Consider the following 9,247-nt stretch of genomic DNA (forward strand, 5'->3'; position numbering starts at 1 on the left):
TCTGAGCTGACCGACTGGACACTGACATTGTGTCAGGAGCTGACCTTCAAAATACTAAAGGAAAAGTAAAAAGTTAAATAAAAACAGTAAATGAAAGTAGTTAGGTAGCTATGGCCAAAGAAGAAGAAGAACTGGTCCAGATGTCCTTTCATATTGTTTTCCTTTTTTAGTGTTGACCAGTGTTAAAGTTTAATCAATATGCACATTTAAGTAAATATATAAAAGTACTGATAACAGGCTTTGTATAAATAAAAGGGTTCGAAATTATATTTATTTTAATTGTTTTTTATTTATTCTGAACGGTGGAGAGAAGGAGACCGGGTGTTGAGGCAATGAGTGCATCAGTTTTAAGTTTTCAGTGAAAAAAATAATGATGCAATAAAATGAAAGGAAGCATGTTGCCCCTGTTCCCGCTTGAGTTAATTAGAGCCACAGATCTCGCGAGAAAAACTCTGCCGGTTCTCAGTCTCGAGTTTGCCACGTTACGCACGTCCCAGCAGTGGGCGGGCTCGGGGGCGCGGATCCACACGATTCGCGCACCGAGGAAACGCTGAGCACTGATTAGCTCCAAGCGCCAAGAGCTGTTTCTCCTACTAGACATTGGACGAAATGCTCGTCTGTCAACTCTCACGGAAACGCAGAGTTTAGTTGCTGATTTTGTCCTGATTTATTTATTTGCACCGGAATCCGGAAACCTGTAAAATATAAAGGTTGTTTTTTACTTTTAGGCTGCTGCATTGCTTTCCACTACCTCCACCATGGGGCAGAGGAAACCTGCACGCAAACAGGCAAGAAAAGGTAACTGTTCTCGTGTGTGTGTGTGTGTGTGTGTGTGTGTGTGTGTGTGTGTGTGTGTGAGAGAGATAGATAGATAGATAGATAGATAGATAGATAGATAGATAGATAGATAGATAGATAGATAGGCAGACAGACAGACAGACAGATAGGCAGACAGATAGGCAGACAGACAGACAGATAGGCAGACAGATAGGCAGGCAGACATACAGACAGACAGATAGATAGGCAGGCAGACAGACATACAGGCAGGCAGACAGATAGGCAGACAGACAGACAGATAGATAGGCAGGCAGACAGACAGATAGGCAGGCAGACAGACAGACAGACAGACTTGCTTTAACTCTATGAGTTTAAGTTCTGGTGATTCCATATGTTGTGTTGGCAGTGTGTTTTAAATCATTTTCTTGATGATAAAGTTTCCCCCACTTACACCGGATGTATTAAATGGTTAATGTAATTTGGCAGACAGAATGTTTTAGTAGTCCTCTGAATTAATCCTAGCTGCTACAATCATATTGTTATTTGCATCGTCATACATTAATGAATCATGACACCACCCACACCATGCACGAATGCATCATAAGCAGATCCTTTCCTTCTCCACACTTTCAAATATCATCTTCATCCCACAACTTTTCTGTCTCATTTCTATAATTGTCATATATAATTCTGCCTTTTATTTTTATTTACTGTCTGGTTGTTATTAAACCAATGGTTTAGTTTCCAGGAAATTCCGATTTGCTGCATTGGCTATGCCTAATGATGGTGTTATTCTTTTCTCTTGCCTCTATCTATATAACAAAATGGTTTGGTTTTTTTTCCCCTATAGACAGCTCTCTTTGTGTGTCTCTCTTCATGTTGGTTTATTTTCTGCACATTTTTACACCACTCATAGCTTTTATATGTATTTGTTGTATTTGCCCAAGAGCTTCTGCACATCTCCAGTGCCTCTATATATAATTTCTGTACATACATATTTATCTGCACTTGTCAGTTTGCACATTGCTACTTTTTGCACTTCTGGTAGATGCATTTTGCTGCTTGGACTATGCATTCTCTCTCTCTCTCTCTCTCTCTCTCTCTCTCTCTCTCTCATTTTCATTTTTTAAACAATACCTGCAGGGCTCAATACACGCAAGAGCTATTAAATATTTATCATCAGTCCAACAGATATTATAATTTACAAATAACTGGCTTCAAATGAGACATACAGTGGTCTTGCTGTTCAACAATTCAGGAAATGAAAGCCGAAGTTCAGTGCTGTGAAGCTGTAATTGCTTCCTTCCTGATATCCTGTATTTTAGCATATTCATACAAAATGAGAACATTAAATGATCATTTCATTACTGAAGGGTAAAAGCTGATGCAACAATTAGATTGGTCTTTTACATCGCTGCGGGGGATTTTCTGTCCCATTCTTTTGTTTAAAATTTTTGGCAGAATTGCTATAATTTAGTCACATTTAGAGGATTTTCAAGAAGGAACCCCAGTTTATGGTCCTGCCACAGCATGCAGGGGGGTTCAGGTGCAAGAGACGTTGATTAGGTCAATACAAAGTTTTGTTTCCTTTGAGTTGTTCAGGGGTGGAATTGCTCTTGTGCTTCAGTTCATGCACTGATGACGGGATATTCAAATCGAGGATTTTCTGGTACAGAACAGAATTCATGTTTCCATCCATTATGGCATGTTTCCCAGACCATCACAGTACCACCATCATATTTGACTATTGGTTCTTTCAATTCTTATTGTTGTTATTATGGAATACTGTGCTAGCTTTTTGCGGTATCCACCAGTTCCACTTTTGACCACAGAACACAATCTTATAAAAGTTTGGGTTCAATGTTAGTTGAGCCTTTGTGTTACTTATGACCTTCTCCAAGGCATGTGAGGTTTGTCTGGGGTGTTTTGTGAGTCCTACATGCACACTTGGAGGAATATGTATATAAAACGTTATATCTTAGCAGGTCTTAAAGGCCTCATAATCTGATGAACAACACATGACATTACACCATGCCAAACTGGAGAAGCCATGTGGGAAAACTTAGTACACCCTATGATTTAGTAGCTTTTAGAAGCACCTTTTGCAGCAATCATTTGAAGTAGTTTATGACTAGTGGTCAAGTCAAGTTTATTTCTATAGCACTTTTCACAACAGACATTGTCTTAAAGCAGCTTTACAGAAATCAACAGTCAAGGTGAATGGTGTGCATTTATCCCTGATGAGCAGCCGTGGCGACTGTGGCAAGGAAAAACTCCCTTAGATGTTATGAGGAATGTTGTGAGGAAGAAATTTTGACAGTGACTCAAAAGGGGAACCCATCCTCATTTGGGTGACATTAAGAGTTTGATCATAAATCTTTCAACAATACAGAACACTGGAGAGTGAGAACTAACATGATTACTGGCGTATAAGATTATGAGTAATGTTCTTTCTACAGTCTTATACAGTTATTATGGTTATAAAACTAGGAGCTACTGAGCAACTCATAAAATAGCTCAACATTTGCGATCTGTATGTGGTCTGTATGACTATCCGTCTCTGACCTCGTTCTGGAGGAATCGGGTGTAATTGTGTAATTTTTAGACAATGTTGCTTCAGTTCATTAAAGCTTGTGGGCATTTGTTTATGCAATTCCCCCTTAAGGGCCTGTCACTGTTGGTTTAAAGTCTGAACTTGCAACACTTTGCTTCTGTTCTTTTTCAGCCATCCTGCTGTAGATTTGCTGGTGTGCTTGTGGTCATTGTCTTGTTGCATGACCCAATTCTGGCCACGTTTTATCTGTCGAATAGATCTCCTCACTTGGCTCTAGAATAAATTGGTATAGAGAGTAGTGGTTGACTCAGTGACTGCAAGCTGCTCAGGGCCTGTGGCGGCAAAACAAGCCCAGATAATCGTTTGTGCCGATACGCTGGGGTTGATGCTGGGTTTAATGCCCAGTGTGGCGCTGTGCATTATGGCCAAACATCTCCACTTTGGTTTTGATTGTACAAAAGACATCGTTCTTGAAGTATTCTGGTTTGTTCAAACACTGTTTGCACACTATGTGGCAATTTATTTTAGAGGCCTCCCCCATGCAAAACTTCAGAACAGTTATTTTTTCTAATTGTGCCGTCATGAAATGTAACATTTAACATGCTAACTGCGGCCTGTTATGTCTGGGACTCTTGGGGTTTGAGCATTGTAAAGTCTGACTATGTAGTAATTGTAGCTGGTATGTCCACTCCTGGGCAGATGGCTTGAATGTTTTCCAGATGTGAACGATCTTCCTCAGTGTAGAATGATAAGTTTGAAACTTTTGTATTTACTTTAATTTAAGACCTGATCTGGACCAGATGATTGTGTCAAGATGCGGAAAACTATAGAAGAATTGTGTGTGTGTGTGTGTGTGTGTGTGTGTGTGTGTGTGTGTGTGTGTGTGTGTGTGTGTGAGAGAGAGAGAGAGATTTGTCAATTTAACCTTACATATGAACTTAGGATGCATCCTAATTGCACAAAAACAGTGATTGAACAGTGTAAAAAGGTGCATGGGTGCAATTTGATAAAATAAAAAAATGTAATACAAAATTTGATGTCACTAGTCGTCTTTGATGTATATAGTATGTAATACACACAGCACAGTACAGATTCCCAGAAATGTCCACCACAGAATCTGTTACGACCAAATCTGCATCATTTATTTATTTATTTGATGTTTGAATGGACCCCAGTTAATTCAGATGAGCAGTCCAACAGGGTAATAGCTATTCAAATACATCAGTCATATAAATGTCATAACTTTGTGGTGGATTTTCTCCACTGTGTGGAAACAGGAAACACCAGCAAACTCGACTTTGAAACCCACTGTTAAACAGTACTGGTAGGTTAAGATTGTATTAAATAGACATGAGCAGGTTCTAATGTTCACCAAGGGCTATTTCTATATCTGTGCTTAATATTGTGTCAACTGTAATATTTTGAGCCCATGCGCTATATATATATATATATATATATATATGTGTGTGTGTGTGTGTGTGTGTGTGTGTGTGTGTGTGTGTGTGTATTTGCGGTGTGAAGGAGAAAAATTATTGATTTACTTGGTGTGAAAGTTGTTTTTCCCCATATCCGCATGTAAAAAGAATCGCAAACGAATCCGCATCGGCGGAGTGCAGTTTTGTGGTCGTGAGTTTTGAGCATGCGCATGAGACGCTTCCATAGTCCAGGTTCTCCATATGAGGCCCAGAAGAGCGAAGTGTGGTGACAGCACCACTAAAAATACCCAACGGGCCGAGCGTGGATCGGGTTGCAGCTGAGCCAGCGAACACTGCTCCTGCTCCTGCTGCTGTGTATGAGCAGGGGAAAAAACAAAAACCTTTACTTTTCCCTTGCAGGTTTCTGCTGAGGCACTTAGTGTACGATGGAAGAAACGCAAGCGGACGGAACGGAAATGGCAAATGTGGCAGGTAGCTTGATCTTTTCAAGGGAACGCGAGAGGAGAGACGGTTGGGTCCGGCATGTACGAGCACCTGTTAGACGCCCTCAGTGCTGCCTCTCATTGTTTGTCTTGTGTTCTGGTGTTTCTTAGCAAAATTTTGTGTCTAAAGGTGCGTGTGTCAGCAAGTTTCCCATTGAAAAAGATGACTCTTGCTGACAAGCTGAATGATATGCGGTTTATTTATAAAGACACGGCATGTAGTTCGTATGAAAGCATGATTATCCATGTTTGGTCATAACCAGCAACGAACCGAGGTTTGGATTTAATTCACTGACCCGCTGCAAATGGTGACACAGGACACACTCTGTTCTAAAGCATGCCCCATAATGCCTGTGATATTCTGCATAACTTAGCACAAGCTTGCTTACAGCCAGGGTATCAGGATCAGATCAGTGTTTGGTAATAATCAATAAACAAATTGTAAAGGATCGATGCATCTTTAGTTGAAAAAAAAAAAAAACCTCTCATACGGCTTGAGGGGGGAAAATAATCATTGATGAATTGCTTGAAATGCAGTGTCCGTGACGACCTTATTTTAGGACACAGCCCTTGTGTTGGCTTGCATTCTGAAGTTTGCAGAATCTAGAAAATGTGTGTATTCGTGTGAGCGTTTGAGAGCAGGTGACCTTGTCTTTCATCCCGCTCATTTCTAAGCCTCTTCTAAGTCTTGCATGGAAATGACTTTTTTCCCACATATTCCATTAAGGACGTTAGACATTGCCAGTGATAACGCAGCACTATAATGCGTGCATAGCACCCAGGAAGGGCTGATGTACGAAAAGTACGTGCCAAGCTGCAGCTCCTCACACCGCTTTTTGTGGGTGTGAAATGCAGCTACATCATAATATAACTAAAAATGCAAAACTGAAAATAGGGGGTCTCTTAGTTGAGGAGTTACATTCATGTGTAAGAAAACCTCATTTGTTGCCGAGGCTTAGTGAATGGTATGTTCTGTTTTATATGTTATATCTACATTTATTTGACTCATTTTTGTGGAGAAAATGTGGCCGAGAGCGTGCATTTTCTGCCCTCTAGTGGACATTCTCACTTTATATAGTAGTAAGAAGGCAAGACACGTTTGTGTTATAAATATAACCCAGGCTTTATGTGGAATAGACCACTACGTTGAAGCAAATAGGTTTTTATTTTTATTGGCCAGAAAGTAAGGTCGGATGATTAGTTCTCTCTAACAGCATGCCGCTAACCGCAGAGTGACGGTTTTTGTGTGTGCACTTGAACTAATATGTTCTCATTTCCTAAAAAGTAGCTGTATGGCTTTTAATCAAATAACATTTTGTTATGCTTTTTATAATTGCTGACACATAAGAGGTTTGAAACACGACCATGAAGCTATAGGATCATGCCGTATCTGGACAACAGTAGGGATATAGCTATCGATTATTTTAGTGATCAAGTATTCTACCCATTATTCCGTCAATTAATCGAGTAATCGATCAATTTGATTCTTCATCAAAGAGCAATATAAAATATACAAGAGAAAATAAGACGGGTCTTTTAAAATAAACAAGTTTCCCTTTTAGAAAAAGTTTATTGCTGAAATTGCAAACAAGAGTATCTGTGAAAACAGCATTTCATCAAAATATAAATAAAAATATCAAAATGCATTTCAGATTGCTCTAAAAATGGAAGTAAATGCACTGTAAACGATCCCAAACCTTGGATACTTTCTGTCGTATTAAAAAAATTTTTTTTGGCCTGAATCTACGGAAGCCCGTTTCCGCCACAAAAAAAAGTTTGCCTAATTCCCACTATATTTCTTACAATTCCAAGTTGCTTTTTCGCTATTCTCGACCACATTTCTTGCAATTCCGACTTAATTTCTCGTAAACAGCCAAGATTTGTTGTGGGCCTGAAGTGTGAAGATGTTGGTGTATGAACCAGGCTCCTCTACTTCATCTGTCTTGTTCCGTCTCCTCTAGAGCTGATTGTTAGACAGAGCTCTCTCCAGGGATCAGTGGCGTAGTTTGATACCATGCGATTCTATTGATCGTAGCCCATTTCATTTTCAATGTGTAAAGCTTTCTGGCACTCCGGAGGAGGGTGACGCTGCCTGATTGGCAAAAAAAGAAGGAATTGAGAGGAAAAAAGGAATTCAGTGTGGCTGAAACAGGTTTCCATATGAACCTTTTCGCTATTTTCTCCCCGTTCCTCCTTTTTTTTTTTTTTTTCATTCTGCAGCATCTTCTGTCTTCACCTCCTTTTATAGTTAAAAAGACCTAAAGCGTTAATCAAAAGTTAATACTTAATACCTTTTTTTGTATTCAAATGACACAAGTCACTCGAGGAATCGTTTCAGCACTATACAACAGTATTTCCAGTAACAGCATTCAGTTTTCACAGAGCTGTAGCAAACTTAGCACCTTCAGCTTGTGTTTCTTTTCACACGTCCCTTAAATTCATCTCTTTATTTTGTATATTGAGAAAAAAGCACTCATACATATACTCATTTGCCTGCTGTTGTTATTTGCAGTGCAAAACATATTTCTGCATTTAAATGAAACATGCTGCATCCTGTGTGGTCGAAGGTCTCAGTGCAAATTGGCGATAGAGATCTTAGTTAAAAATAAAACCAGTCGTAGTTATGTGCTTATGCGACATTCTTATTCATCATCTTTGTAATATTTGTCAGATTTTTGCTTCATGTGTCCAACAGAAATGGAGACCATTGCATAACGCATGCATATAAAACATACTATATGACCTCATTTAAATTTCAATGTAAATTCTGTTTTTCTTTCAAACTCGCATTCTTTTTTAAGACCAAAAACCCCGCGAGCTCTGCATCAGTATCTGGTACCTGTCTGTCATTTCGCCTGTGTGTTTGTGTTCACAGAGTCCCAGGCAGTTCCTGCCGTCACGAAGACGCCCAAGAAGTCTCAGGGACACTCGATTTTCAGCTGGATCATAGTGCTGGCGTTGTTAGGAGCCTGGATGTCCGTGGCAGTCGTCTGGTTTGAACTTGTTGAATACAACAATGTTGTGGGTATGTTGTGGGTTTGCCTACGATTTCCCCTTTTTGAAAAAAGGATTCTGTGTCTGTGAGTTGTAGTGTGTCACGTGACTGGGAACTGATGCATTCTGTTTAAAACCTATTTAAGTTACTCGCAGTGTGTTTGCTAAAATAGGATATATATATATATATATATATATATATATATATATATATATATATATATATATATATATATATATATATATATATATATATATATATATTTAGTTGTGGACTTCTAACAGTTTGTGGAAGAACAGCATATGGCTAGAAAGTCAGGTGTCCGAGTACTTTTGTTATTATAGTGTATCTACATGTAAATTAAGGGGTTTCCTGGTGGTCTGATGGTTAGGATGCGGCGCTCTCACCGCTGCGGCCCGGGTTTGATCCCTGGTCAGGGAACCAACCCCAGCCATTAGGGTTGCACAAGCCAGTGCCCCAAGCTCGGATAAATGGGGAGGGTTGCGTTAGGAAGGGCATCCAGCGTAAAAACGTGCCAAATCAAACATGCGGATCACGAATACGGATGATCTGCTGTGGCGACCCCTAATGGGAGAAGCTGACAGAAAGCTTTACATGTGAATGAAGGTTTGGTTATTATACACCACTTTCCTTAATAAATCTTAAAATGAAATGTTGAAAAAAGAAAAACGAGCATCATCTTGTCTGTACAGTTCAGGTTAGTGTGCATGTAACTCTAACTATATTGATGTACGTATTTTCACCTGTGGTTTCCTAAAATGAGAAGAAAAACCAATCCTGTTTCATTGCAGGCACACTGGGAAAATTTTACGATGCTGATGGTGATGGTGACTTTGATACAGAAGATGCCAAAGTTCTTTTGGGTGAGTTTTGAATATTTTTTGGGATCCAAGTTGTTGTGTGTGTGTGTGTGTGTGTGTGTGTGTGTGTGTCTGTATGTGTGTTTATACCTGCATGACTGACTTAAGGTCCTTAATTTCCA

General features: G+C 39.5%; 1 protein-coding gene across 13 annotated transcripts in view; it reads left to right on the forward strand.

Moving 5' to 3' along the window:
- The first annotated feature begins 478 nt into the window (after positions 1-478).
- Positions 479-9,247, forward strand: part of unm_hu7910 (un-named hu7910) — a 30,412-nt gene continuing 21,643 nt past the window's right edge. For 3 of the 13 annotated variants that reach the window (XM_083542151.1, XM_083542150.1, XM_083542153.1), the window contains exons 1-3: positions 4,883-5,238; positions 8,125-8,274; positions 9,057-9,128. In XM_083542151.1, the coding sequence (XP_083398277.1) occupies positions 5,193-5,238; positions 8,125-8,274; positions 9,057-9,128 (268 nt within the window). In that variant the 5' untranslated portion in view covers positions 4,883-5,192. Of the gene's footprint in view, positions 799-4,878; positions 5,239-8,124; positions 8,275-9,056; positions 9,129-9,247 lie in introns of those variants that run through there. The other 10 variants (XM_083542155.1, XM_083542146.1, XM_083542148.1 and 7 more) reach the window with 8 other exon arrangements.

This window comes from Silurus aristotelis, assembly GCF_946808225.1.
Source record: "Silurus aristotelis genome assembly, chromosome: 5".
NCBI lineage: Eukaryota > Metazoa > Chordata > Actinopteri > Siluriformes > Siluridae > Silurus > Silurus aristotelis.